General features: G+C 44.2%; 1 protein-coding gene across 6 annotated transcripts in view; it reads right to left on the bottom strand.

Moving 5' to 3' along the window:
* The window catches only part of SMARCA2 (SWI/SNF related, matrix associated, actin dependent regulator of chromatin, subfamily a, member 2), a 631,684-nt gene that overhangs the window by 276,571 nt on the left and 333,839 nt on the right, over positions 1-21,274 (bottom strand). For all 6 annotated transcript variants that reach the window (XM_063913944.1, XM_063913943.1, XM_063913946.1 and 3 more), the window contains 5 exons: positions 21,045-21,152; positions 14,860-14,946; positions 4,363-4,409; positions 3,714-3,880; positions 1,771-1,934 (listed from right to left, as the gene is read on the bottom strand). In XM_063913944.1, coding sequence (XP_063770014.1) covers positions 1,771-1,934; positions 3,714-3,880; positions 4,363-4,409; positions 14,860-14,946; positions 21,045-21,152 — 573 coding nt within the window. The remainder of the gene's footprint in view (positions 1-1,770; positions 1,935-3,713; positions 3,881-4,362; positions 4,410-14,859; positions 14,947-21,044; positions 21,153-21,274) is intronic.

The raw sequence follows: 21,274 nt of genomic DNA, 5'->3' as shown, positions 1-21,274 counted from the left end.
CAGAGTGAGAGTATGCCAGCACACACCAGAGCGCTATATAATGCAGGGACTAACTGAATTATGTCCCCTATAGCTGCTGTTATATATACTGCGCCTAAATTTAGTGCCCCCCCTCTCTTTTTTACCCTTTTCTGTAGTGTAGACTGCAGGGGAGAGCCAGGGAGCTTCCTTCCAGCGGAGCTGTGAGGGAGAAATGGCGCCAGTGTGCTGAAGGAGATAGCTCCGCCCCTTTTTCGCTGACTTTTCTCCCACTTTTTTATGGATTCTGGCAGGGGTAATTATCACATATATAGCCTCTGGGGCTATATATTGTGGTATTTTTGCCAGCCAAGGAGTTTTTATTGCTGCTCAGGGCGCCCCCCCCTAGCGCCCTGCACCCTCAGTGACCGGAGTGTGAAGTGTGTATGAGGAGCAATGGCGCACAGCTGCAGTGCTGTGCGCTACCTTGGTGAAGACTGATGTCTTCTGCCGCCGATTTTCCGGACCTCTTCTTGCTTCTGGCTCTGTAAGGGGGACGGCGGCGCGGCTCCGGGACCGAACACCAAGGCCAGTTCCATGCGGTCGATCCCTCTGGAGCTAATGGTGTCCAGTAGCCTAAGAAGCCCAAGCTAGCTGCAAGCAGGTAGGTTCGCTTCTTCTCCCCTTAGTCCCTCGCTGCAGTGAGCCTGTTGCCAGCAGGTCTCACTGTAAAATAAAAAACCTAATTATATACTTTATTTTTAGAAGCTCAGGAGAGCCCCTAGTGTGCATCCAACCTCGGCCGAGCACAAAATCTAACTGAGGCTTGGAGGAGGGTCATAGTGGGAGGAGCCAGTGCACACCAGGTGACCTAAAAGCTTTCTTTAGTTGTGCCCAGTCTCCTGCGGAGCCGCTATTCCCCATGGTCCTTTCGGAGTTCCCAGCATCCACTAGGACGTCAGAGAAAAGTGATTTTACACTGCAGAGCACAACAGCGCACTCGTTTTACAACAATAAAGAATGCTTCACATCCAGTTGGGGAAGTGAGAGGCTGCACATACAGATGTGTCCTGATACATCTAGCCTCAACACACCATGCACTACGAGGGGCTTGGTGCAAGTGAGCTGCCAGTTTCTGTGTAACTCTGCTAACGTTGGTCATTTTATTTTTACCGAAAATGTCTCTCTTTTCACATCACGATGCTAATAAGACACATTTTTTTTGAAAAAAATGCACAAAAAGACGCCCAGCGCTCGTAAACGCGCTCACAACTAGCTTTGACTAGAAGGGCTGTCTAACGTGACTGCAGCAATGATGACAGAGTACACAGCTGTATATGTATACTGTATAAGTGCTATCATAACAAAAGCAATGATACAATTATATTTGCATGTTCTTAAAATAGGTATTCTTTGATTAAAGGTATATTAAAATATAGAATACCATTCAATGAAATTTCCTCTTCTGTGTAACATCAATTACATTATACATTTTGGCTAGCCGAGGGTATAAAGGAACACTATACTATGCCTGTTTTCTTCAAAAGAAATGAGTATACAGTGCTATAACAGGTTGGAAGTACCTGCAAAAGTCTGCACACATTACAGCTTGCTGCTAGATGTAACTTTATTTACGTCACACTGGAGACACCCATAGTTTCTCAGCAAATAAAAGGTTTATAAGGAACAATGCATCACACAATATTATGATTGTTGATTTATTTAACCAACTTATTAGTATCAAGCTATTTTTATCAATAAATAGGATGCAATTTGGGAACATAAAGATTTTAATAACAATAAAAAAGGCACCTGATGAGGATTCCAATCACTGTCAAAAATGACAACTGTGTCTGCAGCTTGGAGGTTCAAGCCTAATCCTCCAGCCCTGGTGCTCAGCAAGAAGATAAAGTATTTTGATCCTTCTTCATTAAACTTTTTCAGCAATGCAGCACGGTCTTCTGACTTGGTTGTACCTTAGAATACAGCAAAGTCCATGTTAGCAGCATTTATTATATATTTGCTTATTTGGTTAAATAGGAAGGGAATAAAACAAAAAAGTGAATAGTACCTCTGGTTTTTCACAGCGATTAAAATACTTATTGGTATCGACATACTGTCAACAAGAGTCATCCCCAGAGGGACTCCAGTTGCTAAGACACTTTGGGGGAGATTCTAATGTTTGAAAAGTTGGTTGGGTGTCTGTTTTTTTTCCTGTCTATTAGATAGGAAAAAACAGACTCCCAACTGATTTTTCAAACATTTGAATCTCCCCCTATGTGTCTGTTTTACAATTGTCTGGTAACTGAACTACAGCATGTAAAAATTAAATTGACTGCACTTGTAGTAACTTGCAGAACCTTACACCATGTAACACTGGATAGTGGACATGCACGTTCAGTACAGTTGGGGCTTGTGCACGTAAGCAAATTTGGTTTACTTATTCTCTAACTAATTCTGGTAGATGTATATTTTGTTGTGTAAATCGGTAAGCAATCCAGAATGGATTTTATAGAATGGGTTACTGTGGAACAGCACAGTCACTCACTTTCTCGCCAAGTGTGTATGCCGCCACCGACCGGCGATGCATTAATGACCCTCGATGTCAATTTGGACTGGTGTCCAAGAGCTCCCTGCATGGCCGGCCGCTGCGTGACGTCGCTAGACAATATGAACGTCATATCGCTCAGTGTGTATGCCCGGCTGCAGACCACCCTGGACTGAGAGGGAAACATTAGGCAAAGTCGCTCAAAGAGCACGTCGACTAGTGTGTGCCCACCTTTACTGTGCACCTTGGTAAAAGCTGCAGGTGGGGCAGATGTACAGAGAGATTTAGATTTGGGAAGGGTGTATCCAAGCTGAAATCTAAATTGCAGTGTAAACAAAGTTGTCTAGCATTTGTGGCCAACATACAAATGCAGACAATATTTACAGTGCACACATAAAAATGTATGTATTTGTATGCCTCGCATTACAACATGATTTGCCCAGGAACACAGTTTCTTGTTCTATCTTGCCTGCGGAACTCGCACTCATCTGCATCCACCGGAAATCAATTGAATCCCCACCCACCTCGTAAACATAATACAGCAAGCACTTCTTTTGGTAGTGTGGGGTGCATGCAATTTCGAATACCTTCAATGCTGTCATTGAGGGAAAACGGTCACGTGTGTTTGTCAATGTAAAAAGATTCTTCTTTTGGTTTTACTACTGTGTAGCTTTTTTAAAAATATGTTGCAATCCTTGTATTTTCTATACTTCCAAATTTTCAGTTAATTTAAGGAGTGCCCTGTATGAATATATTGCCTTTGAAAAATTAGTAATGCACACATTCAGGGCATTAAAATATATTAGATGTGGAGATGCAGGTTGAGTATCCCATATCCAAATATTCCGAAATACAGAATTTTTTTGAGTGAGAATGAGATAGTGAAACCTTTGTTTTCGGATTGCTCAATGTACACAAACTTTGCCTAATACACAAAGTAATTAAAGTGCATTCTGTGCTTAGACTTGGGTACCCATCACCATGATATCTCATTATGATATGCAATTATTCCAAAATACGGAAAAATCCGATATCCAAAATACTTCTGGTCCCAAGCATTTTGGATATGGGATACTCAATCTGTACCAGATTCTGTTTAAGAATTCACTTTTAATAGTAACTAACTGAAGTATAGATAAACATTTAAAATATATTACACTACCAAACAAGACTCTTTTCACTCTAATTATAGTAAGTAAGGACAAACCATCAAGACGCAGGTAGAGGAAACCCCGGAAAGCAAAGTAGTCTTCCATGATAGTCATGAGTGATGTCATCTGACAGAAGAGCAGGACACGGTGATTTGTGGCTCGTAACTTTGGTAGGATACGATCAAGTAATTCAAACTTTCCGGAGGCCCTATACAAATCAGGTCTGGGAGAAGCAAAGAACTGGTTTAAATATGACCATATTAGCATAGTAACTACAAAAAGCAAAAACAGATCAGCCTAGCAAAATAAAACAATTGTTATGAGAGCATTTAGAAGCAAACAGACTATCTTGTACATTTTATGAAATCATGTGTCTGGTACTTGTCCTACGACACTAGCTTGTACAAGTGATATCAGAAAAGATTCTGGCTAGTAAGTACCTTAGAAATGTAATATTCTAAAACAAATCAAGAAAAGAAACTAATGTGCAGGGTTCTTTAGAAGATCCAATCGTATATACAGAGTAAATATCTAATTTAATGGACACGATCAGTATGCATAATCCAGTACTATAACAGTACAGAAGACAATCCTGTTATTTTTTTCTCATCTTAATAAAAAAAAAAAAAAAAACTGGCAACACAGAAATTTTTTAGAATAAAGTATGTAACTTTAGCATCAGATGCAAATATTGAAACGATTTACCCGTTGATGATTCCATTAGCATATCCCAGATGTTCAGCAAATGATTCCTGCAATAAAAAAAAAATCATATTTTGTATGACGTATGTATTGACAATACTTATTTTATAGGTGTGAATACACAGTGTTTGAAGGACAACAGCTTATCTTTAATAGTATAAAATGCATTTACAGGGGATATTATGTAACGGGAAATAAATAGCTATATACAGAAACATAATCTTACTGCACTTATACTAGACAAACTGTATAGCTCAAATTAGCTAGGTCTTGCACTGGCAAATGAAGATATACATCCTCCGCATAACAGGGGTAATTCCAAGTTGATCGCAGCAGGAATTCTGTTAGCAATTGGGCAAAACCATGTGCACTGCAGGGGAGGCAGATATAACATGTGCAGAGTTAGATTTGGGTGTGGTGTGTTCAATCTGCAATCTAATTTGCAGTGTAAAAAATAAAAGATTTTACTCACCGGTAAATCTATTTCTCGTAGTCAGTAGTGGATGCTGGGGACTCCGTAAGGACCATGGGGGGGAATAGACGGGCTCCGCAGGAGACTGGGCACTCTAAAGAAAGATTTAGTACTACTGGTGTGCACTGGCTCCTCCCTCTATGCCCCTCCTCCAGACCTCAGTTAAGGAAACTGTGCCCGGAAGAGCTGACATTACAAGGAAAGGATTTTGGAATCCAGGGTAAGACTCATACCAGCCACACCAATCACACCGTATAACTTGTGATAACATACCCAGTTAACAGTATGAACAACAACAGAGCATCAAACAACGGATGCCAACATAACATAACCCTTTATTAAGCAATAACTATATACACGTATTGCAGAAAGTCCGCACTTGGGACGGGCGCCCAGCATCCACTACGGACTACAAGAAATAGATTTACCGGTGAGTAAAATCTTATTTTCTCTAACGTCCTAGTGGATGCTCGGGACTCCGTAAGGACCATGGGGATTATACCAAAGCTCCCAAACGGGCGGGAGAGTGCGAATGACTCTGCAGCACCGAATGGGAAAACACAAGGTCCTCCTCAGCCAGGGTATCAAACTTGTAGAATTTTGTAAAGGTGTTTGAACCCGACCAAGTAGCAGCTCTGCAAAGCTGTAATGCCGAGACCCCTCGGGCAGCCGCCCAAGAAGAGCCCACTTTCCTTGTGGAATGGGCTTTTACTGATTTTGGATGCGGCAATCCGGCCGCAGAATGAGCCTGCTGAATCATGTTACAGATCCAGCGAGCAATAGTTTGCTTTGAAGCAGGAGCACCCAGCTTGTTGGATGCATACAGGACAAACAGCGAGTCAGTTTTCCTGACTCCAGCCGTTCTGGCTACATAAATCTTCAAAGCCCTGACTGCATCAAGCAACTTGGAATCCTCCAAGTCACGAGTAGCCGCAGGCACCACAATAGGTTGGTTCAAATGAAAAGATGACACCACCTTCGGCAGAAATTGCGGACGAGTTCGTAATTCTGCCCTGTCCATATGGAAAACCAGATAGGGGCTTTACATGACAAAGCCGCCAATTCTGACACACGCCTAGCCGAAGCTAAGGCCAATAGCACGACCACTTTCCACGTGAGATACTTTAGCTCCACGGTCTTAAGTGGCTCGAACCAGTGGGATTTCAGGAAACCCAACACCACGTTGAGATCCCAAGGTGCCACTGGTGGCACAAAAGGGGGCTGAATATGCAGCACTCCCAAAACAACATCTGGACTTCAGGAAGAGAAGTCAGTTCTTTTTGAAAGAAAATGGATAGGGCCGAAACCTGGACCCAAATGGAACCCAATTTCAGGCCCAATGTCACTCCCGACTGTAGGAAGTGAAGGAAACGGCCCAGCTGGAATTCCTCCGTAGGGGCATTCCTGGCCTCACACCAAGCAACATATTTTCGCCATATACGGTGATAATGTTGAGCCGTCACGTCCTTCCTAGCCTTTATCAGCGTAGGAATAACCTCATCCGGAATGCCTTTTTCTGCTAGGATCCGGCGTTCAACCACCATGCCGTCAAACGCAGCCGAGGTAAGTCTTGGAACAGACAGGGCCCCTGCTGCAACAAGTCCTATCCGAGAGTCAGAGGCTATGGGTCCTCTGTGAGCATTTCTTGCAGATCTGGATACCAAGTCCTTCTTGGCCAATCCGGAACAATGAGTATTGTTCTCACTCCTCCTTTTCCTATGATTCTCATCACCTTGGGTATGAGAAAAAGAGGAGGAAACACATAAACCGACTGGAACATCCACGGTGTCACCAGTGCGTCTACAGCTATCGCCTGAGGGTCTCTTGACCTGGCGCAATACTTTGTTGAGGCGGGATGCCATCATGTCCACCTGTGGGAGTTCCCACCGACCTACCATCTGCGCGAAGACTTCTTGATGAAGTCCCCACTCTCCCGGGTGGAGGTCGTGTCTGCTGAGGAAGTCTGCTTCCCAGTTGTCCACTCCCGGAATAAACACTGCTGACAGTGCTCGTACGAGATTCTCCGCCCATCGAAGAATTCTGGTGGCTTCCACCATCGCCACCCTGCTCCTTGTGCCGCCTTGGCGGTTTACATGAGCCACTGCGGTGATGTTGTCTGATTGAATCAGCACCGATTGGTTGCGAAGCAGGGTCTCCGCTTGACGTAGGGCGTTGTATATGGCCCTTAATTTCAGGATATTGATGTGAAGGCAAGTCTCCTGACTTGACCACAGCCCTTGAAAATTTCTTCCCTATGTGACTGCCCCCCACCCTCGGAGGCTTGCATCCGTGGTCACCAGGACCCAGTCCTGAATGCTGAATCTGCGACCTTCGAGAAGGTGAGCACTCTGCAGCCACCACAGGAGAGACACCCTGGCCCAGGGGGATAGGGTGATTAACCGATGCATCTAAAGATGTGATCCGGACCACTTGTCCAATAAGTCCCGTTAGAAGGTCCTCTCATGGAACCTGCCGAATGGAATGGCCTCATATGATGCCACCATCCTTCCCAGGACTCGAGTGTAGTGATGCACTGACACCTGTTTTGGTGTTAATAGATTCCTGACCAGTGTCACGAGCTCCTGAGCTCTCTCTATCGGGCGATAAACCCTTTTCTGGTCTGTGTCTAGGATCATGCCTAGGAGAGGCAGATGAGCTGTAGGAACCAACTGCGACTTTGTAATATACAGAATCCAGCCGTGTTGCCGTTACACTTCCAGAGTAAGTGATACGCTGTTCAGCCACTGCTCTCTTGATCTCGTTTTTATGAGGAGATCGTCCAAGTACGTGATAATAGTGACACCTTGCTTCCGCAGGAGCACCATCATTTCCGCCATTACCTTGGTGAATATTCTCGGGGCCGTGGAGAGACCAAACGGCAACGTCTGAAATTGGTAATGACAATCCCATACCGCAATTCTGAGGTACGCCTGATGAGGTGGATAAATGGGGACATGAAGGTATGCCTCCTTTATGTCCCGAGTCACGATAAAATCTCTCCCTTTCAGGCTTGTAACGACCGCTCTTAGCGATTCCATCTTGAACTTGAACCTTTTCAGGTATATGTTCAGGGATTTTAAATTCAATATGGGTCTGACCGAACCGTCTGGTTTCGGGACTACCACATGGTCGAATAATAACTTTTCGAAGGAGGGGAACCTTGACCACCACCTGTTGAAGATACAATTTGTGAATTGCAGTTAACCCTGTTTCCCTCTCGTGGGGGGAAGCCGGCAGGGCCGTCAGTGAGGAGGCATCTTCTCAAAGTCCAGCTTGTATCCCAGAGACACAATATCTATTGCCCAGGGATCTAACAGGGAGTGAACCCACTTGTGGCTGAACTTACGAAAGCGTGCCCCCACCGGGCCTAGCTCCACCTGTGGAGCCCCAGCGACATGCGGTGGATTTTCATAGGGGCCGGGGAGGACTTCTGTTCCTGGGAACTAGCTGTGTTGTGCAGCTTCTTTCCTCTGGCAAGAAAGGACGCACCTCGGACTTTCTTGTTTCTTTGTTCGAAAGCTGCATTTGATAATGACGTGCTTTCCTAGGCTGTGCAGGAATATAAGGCAAAATATCAGAATTACCAGCTATAGCCGTGGAGACCAGGTCCGAGAACCCTTCTCCACACAATCCTCAGCCTTCCATATGCCACTTAAGTTGGCATCATCTGTCCATTGCATATTCTACAGGACACGTCAAGCAGAAATCGACATAGCTTTGACTCTAGGACCCAGTATACTCATGTCTCTTTGGGCATGTTTGATTATATATCTCTTAAGACAGCATCTTTAATATATATATATATATATATACACATATACACATACACACACATACACACATAGATGTCGGCGGCACTCCCGGGCTCTTCAAAGCCAAAAGACCAGACCAGTCAATTAGCGCTTAACGTTTCGGTTTATTTCAACCGTCATCAGAAGCATAATAATACAAAGACATGAACAAACATTTATACATGAGTAACTCACCACACGTGTATGTTCCACGGAGCCCCGGGAACAGATTTCCGGTGACGTCATCCCACACTGACAAGCCTGCCCAGTAGATGACGACTTCCGGCTAAGTGCACCATCACCATAACAACCAGTGTATACAATACTGAGTACTATTCTTAAAACGGATTGCTGTACAAATATACAAAAAAAGTGTTTTAAATACAACACGATCTTAGGATACGATTGCAAGGGCAACAAGTAAAAAGGATTATCTAGCTACAGATGATTAAGAACAAACAATTCACAAAGTTACCTAGATTAATTTCTATAAGAATTACAATGTGACAGATGTCTCAGTAAACATTTTATAATTCTTACAAAAAACATGCAAGAGAAAGGGTTTCGTTAAGGCCATGAGGGGATACCGTATTTAAACGGTGTATCCACCGTGCTTCCAATTGAAGTAATATTTTACCCCTATCACCACCCCGTTTAGATAGGGGCACATGATCTAACATTTTGTACCGCAAAGATGATAAATTGTGTTGATACTCTTTAAAATGTTTAGCCACGGGCTGATCGATTTGTTTCCCCTCTAAAATCTGTTTTATGGCACTACGATGCTGAGACATCCTTTCCTTAAATTGACAAGTGGTCTTGCCAATGTAATAAAGTCCACAAGGACATCGTATACAGTAGATAACAAATCTACTTGTACACGTAAGAACGTGAGAAATCTTAATTTGTTTACCAGAATGGGGATGTAAAATATAATTACCCGTCTCAAGATATAAACAAGTAGTACATCCAGTACATTTGTAATTGCCGTTTTTTTTTGTAAGAAATGTCTGACGGGGCCCAGATGATAACTGAGAAATGTCTGCATGAACGACCATATCCCTAATGTTACGACCTCGTTTGTAACATGGAAGTAATTTGTGTGTGGCCAGACTCGAAAGATCAGGGTCTGCTTGAATCACTGGCCAAACACGTTTAGCCGTACCCACAATTTTGTGGCTAGAGGTAGTAAATTTGGTAACACAGATCATCGCTTGATCGATTTTCTTTTCTTTCTTAGTAGCAGACACTAATGGCTGTGCTAATGCACGTTGCATTGCTTGTTGTAACAACTTATGGGAGTATCCCCTCTGTAAAAATTTTTGTGTTAATTTATGCATTTGAATTTTTTTATCCCCTGCATCACTACATATACGGTGAATGCGCAAATATTGAGAAAATGGTAACCCATTTTTTAGAGAGCTTGGATGATGACTGGAAGATTGAAGCAAACAATTGACATCAGTAGGTTTACTGTAAATTGAAGTCATAAATTTACCATTTTGTTTAGTAATGTTGACATCTAAAAAATGAATACTATGAAACTGTATGTCAAAAGTAAACTTAATACAGTCATCCATCTCATTGGCATGCTGGATCATCGAAATGAAGGCTTCTTTGGAACCTGTCCATAACATAAATACGTCATCTATGTAGCGAGTATACATAGCAATATACGAGCTACATAGATGACTAGTGAAAAACATTTCATGCTCAACGCCAAACATGAAAGCGTTTGCGTACGCTGGAGCTGCGCAGGAACCCATTGCGCAGCCCTGTTGTTGTCTAAAGAACTCATTATTAAATAAGAAATAATTCCTATGCAATGTTAACCATAAAAGGGACATGAAAAAATTACATTCTGGACCTTCATAATGTATGTTATCACGGATTAAAGCCTCAACTGCTTGCAAACCACGTTCATGTGGTATGCTGGTATATAAACTAACAACATCGGCTGTAACTAGCCAACATTGGTCTGCAGAAACAGTGACTTCATTTAATTTTTTCAAAAATGTGGTAGTATCTTTAAGATATGTTGATTGATTTTGGATTACAGGCTGCAAAAAATGATCAATATACTTGGCCACCTGTGAATATAACGAGTCCCGCGCTGAGATAATGGGACGCCCTGGTGGGCGGACCATATCTTTGTGCAGCTTAGGAATCGTATATAACACAGGTGTACGAGGAGATAAGACAAGAAGTGCTACCATTGTCTTTTCTGGAATTATTCCTCGTTCAACTGCCTGTTCTAATAATACCCGCAGCTCACTAAAATATTCCTGAGTAGGATCACTCAACAATTTGACATATACATCACTGTCACCTAGCTGACGATAAATTTCAGCTTTGTAGTCGTCAATATTCTGTATCACTATGCCCCCACCCTTGTCGGCCGGGCGCACAGTGATATCAGAATAGGACGACAGATCCTTCAATGCTTTACGTTCTGCTGCAGAAATATTGGATAAATGATGGTTATCAGAAACAGCTTTTTCATCAATACAACACAACATAGTTTTAGTGAAAGATTTTATAGCTGCATTATTCGAATGGGGATCAAAAGTAGATTTAGCTACTATTGGACAGCCCTTACCCTTATCAATCTCCACATTAGCCTTATCATTGAAAAATTCTTTTAAACGTAACTGTCGATTAAATCTGCAGAGATCTACTTTACTCTCAAACACATTATGGGTATTGGTTGGCACAAAGTTCAGTCCCTTAGATAGAACTTGAATTTCCATCTCTGTCAAATCTCTGGACGAGAGATTATAGATTATTTCTTGGTTTTTGAGCTCTTTCCTCCTTTGCCTTTGGCATTGCTTGCCTCGCCCTCGCTCTGTGGGACCTTCCCGTTGGGCTCTGGTCTGAACCCCTAAAGGGATATGAGAGGCAGAGGCTCTTTTCCTTGTCGATTGATCAGATTCACTATTTGACGACCCACTGGACGTTTCTCCTTCCAGCGGAAACCGGCGTGTTTTCCTAAAAGCCTTCTGTCGAAAAGATCTCTGAGGTCCAGACTGGTTGTTAGACCAAAAATACACCCGGTTTTGTTCATAGTCCTTCTCAACCGTGAGGTGTTTTTTGGTCTTAAATTTAATGAGATCAGTTCTATATTTCTCAATCTGTTGTGTAAGTTTTGCTTGCCAATCACAAGAAGTATCAGATGTAATGGTGACCATATGGATATCCTCAAATGCTTTAATTTTAGCACGGGTTAACTCCAATTCTCTTGTGGACTCCTCCACCACAAGCAGAATAAGGTCAAAAGAAGCTTTGTTCAAGACAGCTGCCCATTTTTTACAGAATTCAGGATTGTCTCTCCCAATTGTTGGATTATTACGTATCCGGAAACCTCTCGGCAGCATCTTCTCCCGGTAATAATCGGAGAGGGATACCCCATGTAAATAAAAATCAGTCTCACGATTTTTCAATTTGAGTAACTGCAAATATAATTGTTCCACAGAGTCTGCAGGAACAGTGGACGCCATTTTATCCTTGACTAAAATTCTTTCAGCATCCATATCAGATAATGAAAGCTGTTCACCTTGCAATAAAGCCGTATGTCGGAAGCCTGCCACCTCCTCTTGTAACATATCCATTTTCACTGGAATGTAGCAACTTTAAAGAAGATGCGTCAAATGCTGCAATATAGATGCAGTGCAAATGCAGGTGCCTTAATTAAATGAACTAATCCAGCCAGAACCAGTTCAGTTTATATATATACACAAGATATTCGGCACTCACTGCTTTTCCAAGAAATTCAACTTGCCGGGTGCCCTCCGCAGCAAACAGCATACATATACACATAGATGTCGGCGGCACTCCCGGGCTCTTCAAAGCCAAAAGACCAGACCAGTCAATTAGCGCTTAACGTTTCGGTTTATTTCAACCGTCATCAGAAGCATAATAATACAAAGACATGAACAAACATTTATACATGAGTAACTCACCACACGTGTATATACACATACATACATACATACATACATACATACATACATACATACTAGGGTCTCAATTTCTGCTGCTAAGGTACCTGTCCACGCCGCCCCAGCGCTATAAACCCATGCCGACACGATCGCCGGTCTGAGTAGTGTACCAGAATGTGCACGCTATCTGCAGGATCCCTGAGAATAGCTAGGGCTACCTTCTGGGCAAACGGGACACCCTAGGGGAAGATTCCCATCACATCCTGGTCCTAGTGGGGAAAGGATACTGCCTGAGAATTCTTTGTGGGAAGCTGCAGTCTCTTGTCTGGAGATTCCCGCTCTTTTTCCTCATGAGAGGAGGGAAATTTACCTCAGCTTTCTTCCCCTTAAACATGTGTACCCTTGTGTCAGGGACAAATGAGTCATCAGTGATATGCAAATCATCTTTTATTACAATAATCATATACTGAATACTTTTCTGCCATTTTGGCTGTAACTTTGCATTATCGTAGTCGACACTGGAGTCAAACTCCGTGTCGATATCAGTGTTTATTATTTTGGATAGTGAGCATTGTGAGACTCTGAAGGTCTCTGCGCCATAGGGGCAGACATGGGTAGATTTCCTGTCTGTTCTCTAATCTTTTGTGCAATAAATTCACCTTAGCACTTACACATATCCAAACAGGTGTCGGCGTTGTCGACGGAGACACCCTCTCACACACATATTATCTCCATCTACTCCTTAGGGAGCCTTTTCTCAGACATGTCGACACACACGTACCGACACACCACACACACAGGGGATGCTCTATTTGAAGTCCGTTCCCCCACAAGGCCCATTGGAGAGACAGAGAGAGAGTATGCCAGCACACACCCCAGCGCTATATGACCCAGGAATCACACAGTAACTTAGTGTTTACCCAGTAGCTGCTGTATATATTGTTTTTACGCCAAATTTATGTGCCCCCCCTCTCTTTTTCACCCTCTTCTATCGTGCTTCTGCAGGGGAGAGCCTGGGGAGCTTCCTCTCAGCTGAGCTGTGGAGAGAAAATGGCGCTGGTGAGTGCTGAGGAAGAAGCCCCGCCTCCTCAGCGGCGGGCTTCTGTCACGCGATTTTGTGTAAAAATAATGGCAGGGGCTCATGCATATTACAGTGCCCAGCTGTATATATGCCCTATTTTGCCAGGAGGTACTCAATTGCTGCCCAGGGCGCCCCCCCCTGCGCCCTGCACCCTACAGTGACCGGAGTGTGTGGGTTAGTGTGGGAGCAATGGCGCACAGCTGCAGTGCTGTGCGCTACCTCATATGAAGACAGGAGTCTTCTGCCGCCGATTTTGACGTCTTCTTGCTTCACCCGCCGGCTTCTGTCTTCTGGCTCTGCGAGGGGGACGGCGGCGCGGCTCCGGGAACGGACGACCAAGGTTAAGTTCCTGTGTTCAATCCCTCTGGAGCTAATGGTGTCCAGTAGCCTAAGAAGCGCAACCTAGCCGCAGTTAGTAGGTTTGCTTCTCTCCCCTCAGTCCCACGTAGCAGAGAGTCTGTTGCCAGCAGAAGCTCTCTGAAAATAAAAAACCTAACTAAAATACTTTCTTATTAGCAAGCTCAGGAGAGCTCACTAAAATGCACCCCAGCTCCGTCCGGGCACAGATTCTAACTGAGGTCTGGAGGAGGGGCATAGAGGGAGGAGCCAGTGCACACCAGTAGTACTAATTCTTTCTTAGAGTGCCCAGTCTCCTGCGGAGCCCGTCTATTCCCCCCCATGGTCCTTACGGAGTCCCCAGCATCCACTAGGACGTTAGAGAAATAAAGCAGCCAGTATTTACCCTGCACAGAAATAAACGACCCAACCAAATCTAACTCTCTCTGCAAATGTTATATCTGCCACACCTGCAGTGCACATGGTTTTGCCCAACTGCTAAAAAAATTTCCTGCTGCAATCAACTTGGAATTACCCCCAAAGGTTCTGCTGCGATCAACTCAGAATTACCCCCAACATGTATGATCTGAACAGTGACAACTGAACTTTCCAGTATTATAACCCAGTAAATGTGACACATAGTATATGTTTAAAAAATGCACCTTCAGTGACAAAGCAGCAGCAATTGCACTTAACTCTCAAATATTTACACTGGTATTCAGTAAGCTGTGATGTTTTCACAAAGAACTTGATTTTTGGTTCAGCCCTTCCCATAGAGGTTGTGTTCAGTATATACCACAGCTATAACTTCTCTTAAATATTCACTAGCATGAAGTGATTAACCTGTAAGTGACGGGTAACTGATGACATAGCCGGACTTACCTCAATATGCTGGAATATGTATGGGTGGTTGCATATCTTTCTTAGCTGCATGATAGTATTCATGAGTGTTTTCGCGCCACCTTTTCCCTGTGATAGTACAAAGAAATGTATTGGTGTCATTTACCAATGTTTATACCATTGCGATTTATCAGTAGTGAGAGGAGTAACAAGCCACATCCTCCTTGCTATAAATAACGAGATCCCTTCTAAACCTACAAACTGGTTAATGGGAGGTCAAATTACTTGGAACATGCTTATACAATGCAAGTTTAACTGGGATGGAGTCAGGATTACGGCGCTTCGGATGCCGGCACTCAAAACAGACAGCGGTATCCCGACGCGCAGGATCCCAACACAAGGTAGGTAAAGTAGTGTAACCCTGACCCCCCTTCTTTCCTGCATGCTGACCCTAACCCTAACTTTCACTGGTGGTGCTTAACCCTCCCTCACTGCAGCCTAACCCTACACCCCTTCCCCCTTAGTCCCTAACACTCAATCCCCGCAGCCTAAACCTAACTCTCACCCCTGCCCCCCACCCCTCGCAGCCTAACCCTAACCCCCACCCCCCCTTCCCTGCAGCCTGACCTTAGCCAGCCCCAGCATACTTGTGATTGGGATGCCAGCAGCTGGGTGCTGGCATTGTAATCCATGTCGGGATCCCGATGTTGGTCTTCTAACCAGTGTCGGAATTCCGCCTGCCGGCATCCCATGCGTCAGTAACCAAGTAACTTTTTTGCACATCAAAACTAGTAAATTGTGTATGTTTTGCAACAATCTCAATCTGTGCTTGTTCCTATAAATATTTCCCAATGTTTACAATGAATAATCAAACTGTAATACTTTACCTACACCTGTCAGTGGTGAGGAAAGATGCCATGACTATAGTAACTCAAAGAGCAACAGGTAAGAATCCAATTAAGTCCACTCATACTATGCATATATTTCTACATTTATGTATTACCAGTTATTTGTATAGTGCACACATATTCCACAGAGCTTTTACAGATAATATTTGGCTATTCAATCAATAGACCCTGCCCCAGTGAATATTACAAATAGAAATTGCCTATAAAATGGACACACACACACACGCACTAAGGTTAATTTTGTCGGAAGCCAATTAACCTATCAGTGGGAAAAAAAAACAGAGCACTTGGAGGAAACCCATGCAAGCACAGGGAGAAGATACAAACTCCACTCAGTTAGGGCCGTGGTGGCCATCGAACCCAAGCCCTCAGTGATGTAAGGCAGTAAGGCTAACAATTATACCTATATGTATGTAAACTAGGCTGTTTCAAATTTATGCATATTTATAAATCTACAGCTGTGTACTCATACATCTTGCCTCAATAGGCAACGCAGCGGAAGATGCCTATCTTGCCTCAATACGCAACCAGGGAGGCTAGATGTAAGTGTACACATCTGTACATATATCCAGGGTGTGATTTTTGGGTCACTAACTTGTTTTATTAATGAAATGCTTGTTTTATACAAGAACACATGAAACAAATAACAATTCTCTGCCATCCTGTCTGCAAAGCATTAGCTTAAATAACGTGATTTTTGCTCTTCCCTGTTAAATCCATTTATCCGATTCCATACGGGACACTGTTAACAATGGGGTATAGCTGGTGCGGAGAGAGTCTGAGCAAGAGTTAAGAAAACTTCCAAGCACAGGCTCCTCCTCCTCAATACCAAACCTCCAGCCTCCCGACAGCTAGTTTACACTAACAAAGCTGAAAGAGAAAGGGAGGAGAAAAAAAAAAGAAGAGAGGACGCAACAGACACAACCACTCACAATGACCCATACAGAAGGTGGCAGGAAAGTAGCAGGCACCCAAGAACCAGCCGGGAGCGCATCAGGGAGGGTATCCATTGTCCCACATGGACTCAGAGAAACGGATTTAACAGGTAAGAACAAATATCCTGTTTTCTTTGACATCCAATGGGGAGTCCCAAAGCTGTCCCTAAGGGCAGGTGCGCTCCTGTGCCGAAGATAACACCCTGCAACCGAAGTGTCAAACCTGTGTAGAACTAATAAAAGTGTGGGTGGAAGATCAAGAGGCAGCTCGACAAAGCTGTGCCGCGGAGGCGCCTTGGCGAGATGCCCAGGAAGTACCAATCAAGCATGGTGGAAAACTGACATAATCCATCAGGCAAGTTTGTTTCGACGATGGCCAGCCACGCTTGTGAGTATCAAAAAGGACAGAGCATCTGTGCACAATTCTGGAAATTTAGACATGAATAGGACAAATTACATCCAGAGTATTTAAGGACGAAATTGAAGTGCCAGTTTCCCTCTCAGGGAAGGCTAGCACCACAATCTCTTGATTAATGGGGTAACTAGAGAACCGCCCGGTCCCAGTGAAAAAAAAGAAAGGGCGATCTATGAAACAAAGTAATAATTCGGAGCGGTGGGAGTAATGAGATAAAACGGCTTGATGTCCCATGGAGCAGACAAAGCATCTACCAGCAGCCTGGATCCCAGGTACGCGACCCGTACCTGGCAATCTTGAAAGTTTGGTAGATAGCCATCAAGTTAATCTCCAGAAGGCCTAATCGGTCCACCAGAACCTGGTAAAGGTCAGGATGAAGGGACCACTAACCCGAGTGGACATCCTCGTGGCTGACATAATCTGCATCCTAGTAGTCCACCCCAGGAATGTAGACCGCCGAAATGGCCAAAAGACACTTTTAGCCTCAGGACATTATGTGCGCCATCTCCCTCATGGCCTGAACACCTCTAATGATTGATGGAAGTGACTGCTTTCGCGTTGTCCGGTTCAACCTTGACTGGTAGATTATAAGTCTGCACCAGAGCCAGGTAGGCTGCATAAAGCTACCAAGCATTTATGAGCAGACGTGCCTCCTGACAGCCCTTCTCACTTTGAGAAGTCAGGAGAATGGCTATCACTCCCCCATTCCTGGAGACTGGCATCCCTAGTGAGGATTGTCCAAGAAGATATTTGAAAAAGGTCAACCCTTGTCCAAATGCAGCCTGACCAGCTACCATAGAAGGTATTGGCACATCTGGGTAGACAGGCAGATGAGCTGTAAGAAGATCTATGGGAGGGGGGGGGGGGGGACCTGTTCCATTTATAACCATTCCTGCTTAAAAGTCCTGGAGTAGAACTGGGCAAGTCAACACTAGCGTGCTGAGGACCTTCATGCAAAAATGGATGGAAACGGTCCTCTGATTGAAAAGCAGCTGAACCAAAGACTGAACCTCTGAGATTTGACCACAGGAACGAAAACCTATTGCGACAGAGTGTCTATAAAGGCTCCTAGGTGGAGCATTCATTTGGCCGGCACCGGGGAGGATTTCCGAAAATTTAGTATCCAACAGTGAGCCTGTAGTATGCTTATGGACAAAATGAGGTGAGCCTCCAGGTCAGACAGCGTCCTTGGCATGAATAGGAGATCGTCCAGATATGGAAAGACTTTGACTCTCTGTTGGCTAAGTACAGCCGCCATGACGGACATCACCTTCGTGAATACACTAGTGCGGTTGAGAGACCAAAAAGGAAGTGCTTGAAAATGGTCGTCGAGCACTGCAAACCAAAGTAGGGACTGATGTCCCTGCCAAATCGTGGTATGTAGATGAGCTTCCTTGACATCCAAGGACGCTATGAAGTCGCTGGATTCCAGAGACTGGACAATCAACAGGAGGAATTTCATCTTGAACCAGGGAACCCAAAGATGAAGGTTGATGGACTTGAGGTACAAAATGGTGCTTAAAGACACATCTGGCTTCAGAACAAGGGAGCGGTTTGAGTAAAAATCTCTGCCTCATTGATGAAGAGGAATAGGAGCAATGACTTCTGATGCTAACAGCGAAAGAATGGACCCCTGAAGAGCCACTGCTTTCGCAGAATCCGAATGGAGGCCTGTAACAAAATATCCATAAGGAGGGTGGCCCCAGATATCGAGGGTATAACCCTGGATATGCAGGTTCAGATGGGGAAAAACTGGAGAGGAATATCCAAAAGTTCTGAAAAACAGGCTTCGTAGAACGGGAGGCCTACTCTGAAGTTTCTTTTGCAATGTTTACAAGTAGAAGCCCTATGGGCAGAAGCCTAGTCAGCAACAGCCTTTGCAAATTGGTCTTTAAAGAGGGTATCAGCCGACTAGCGGTTGGGAGACCGGCTGCCACTATACTGACGCCGGGATCCCGTCTGTCAGATGGCCAGCGCGGGGGAGGTGTGAACCTAACAAAGACCCCTGCACGCTTGCCACAGGTTCTATTCCCACTCTATGGGTGTCGTGGACACCCACGAGTGGGAAGCTAGTCAGTGTTCGGGATGCCACCGCCGGTCACGTAACCGCACCCCCTTTCGAGGACATGGTTAAATAGATTAGGAGAAAAAAGTTGACACACTCAATATAACCCACACAGACAAAAATTCTCAGGCAAAGTAGAAACAACAGTAGAAAAAAACAGTACCCTATAACTGCACAGGAGAAGGCTCTGCAGTACAGCTAGAGCCACTTAACTGCGGGAAAATTACAGCTTCTTTGGAAGATGGTCACTCAGCATCGGGAGAGAAGGAGTGAGGAGCTCTGTGGCAGACAAACAGTAGTGAGAGAGTGCCAAGAGAAAGGGGGGCAGGAGCAACAGGAGCCTCCACGGGGCCGACCTGTTTAGTAACAGCTTCCTGTTGAACCACATAGCTGCTGCAGCCTCTCTCTCTGTTGGTCTAGTAAGGGCATGGTAATTCGTGCTGCCACTGTGTCCCCTGACTTCCCCGGCAGCCTTTACTGACACGGGGGAGCTAGTTGCATAGGAGGAAAGGTGAAGTCCCACTGAGCAGCAAGACCTCTCTAAACGGAAGCAGCACTACTCCGGCTGCGGCTAGTGTCTTCTGGTCGGGAGTCCTGGCAGGCTGTTTCTCCCCACTTGAGTCCGCCCTGGAAATAGTGCTGGTATGTACATTGAAGACATTGTACAGCTCGGCTCGAAAGTGGAAAAAAAAAAAAAAACAACATGCCCACTCTCTAAAGGCACTAAAGAAACACTGACTAATGGGAGGCAGGAGGTGGGGTATTGAGGGGGAGGAGCCTGTGCATGGAAGTTCTCTTAACTCTTTAGTGCCCAGACTCTCCCCACCCCAGCTATATCCCTTTGTTGTTCCAGCGTCCCCCATTAGATGACAGAGAAATCTGGTCTATTTCATATACGAGTAGGTATATAACTTATTTTATAGGCGCTGTGCTTATAGCCATAGCTGGCACAGTACCTAGTCACCAACTGTCCAGGACCAGGAACTGCCATGGTCCCTTCAGTCTAAACTGCCCAGGACTGGGAACTGTGCTTGAGGTGCCAGCTATCTGACACTAGGACCATGCACTGTTTATGGTTGGTATCTCCAAGGAATTGGGCGCTATGACTATGCTAACCAACTGCTTAGATACAAGAACTAACACCATTCCTGTTTTCTTCAACTGCCTGCAACCAAGTATTGGCACTGTGGCTGTACACATGAACACGTATCCCACCAAATGCCTTATATATAGGCTTGCATAGATATCCACTTAATTCGGGACACCTATGAAATACACAGGTTCTGTGGGTGGCTAAATTCAAGCCTGCATTTCACCTGGTTTTAATCAACAGAAGTGGGGTAATCAATGGTGTCCTAAATTAATAGGATTCCCATGGCTATTGTCATAGGACTGACCCAGGACTACCAACACAGGACAACTCTCCTATAGCCTGCTCACAGCTAGAACTAGAAAGCAATGTTAGGAGCTAATGCTCCCAGCACAAGGATGTTACATATACCCTTCCTGAGATACCAGGGACTGAACACTGCACCTAGCTCCAACAGGCCCTTAATTACAACTGAGTTTAGTACCCGCTAACTGCGGTATAGAAGGAGCAGCAGTGTTTTGTTTCAGTGTCCAAGGTCCTCATGCCATCGGGTATGGCCCAGTGTTCTGGTGTACCCGAAAAAAAGGAGAAAACATAGTACTACTGAGACAATAATCTCAGACGTTCCTTGTCTTAGATTAACTATTTTCCATAGAAGACTTGTGCTAATTGCTTGTTATGCTTAAAGTTTTGATTCTATTTTAAGTTGTGAGATAACAATGACTGAAATAAAATCATGACAAGTTTACATAAGCACTCACAAATTCTTCATCACAACCACACATAAATACTCCAGGAACAGCATGCTACATACCTTCTTATCTTTTTCTGATCCATCAGTGAGGAGAATTCCTTTTGCTTGCATGTGTCGATACAGAATCTTTTGGAGAGCTGACATATCACATTTAATTACATATTCAACCTGAAATAATTGAATGGTAAACAAAGTAATTAAATATCTGAAATATGTTATTTTTTGCATAAATCCTAAAATGATAATAAGCATACTGATGCCATAAAACAAATAACAAAACATGAATGAGA

Source organism: Pseudophryne corroboree, chromosome 1 (genome assembly GCF_028390025.1).
Source record: "Pseudophryne corroboree isolate aPseCor3 chromosome 1, aPseCor3.hap2, whole genome shotgun sequence".
In the NCBI taxonomy this organism is placed as follows: Eukaryota; Metazoa; Chordata; class Amphibia; order Anura; family Myobatrachidae; genus Pseudophryne; species Pseudophryne corroboree.
The sequence above is the reverse complement of the archived record's forward strand: the minus strand, read 5'-3'. Positions and strand labels throughout refer to the sequence as shown.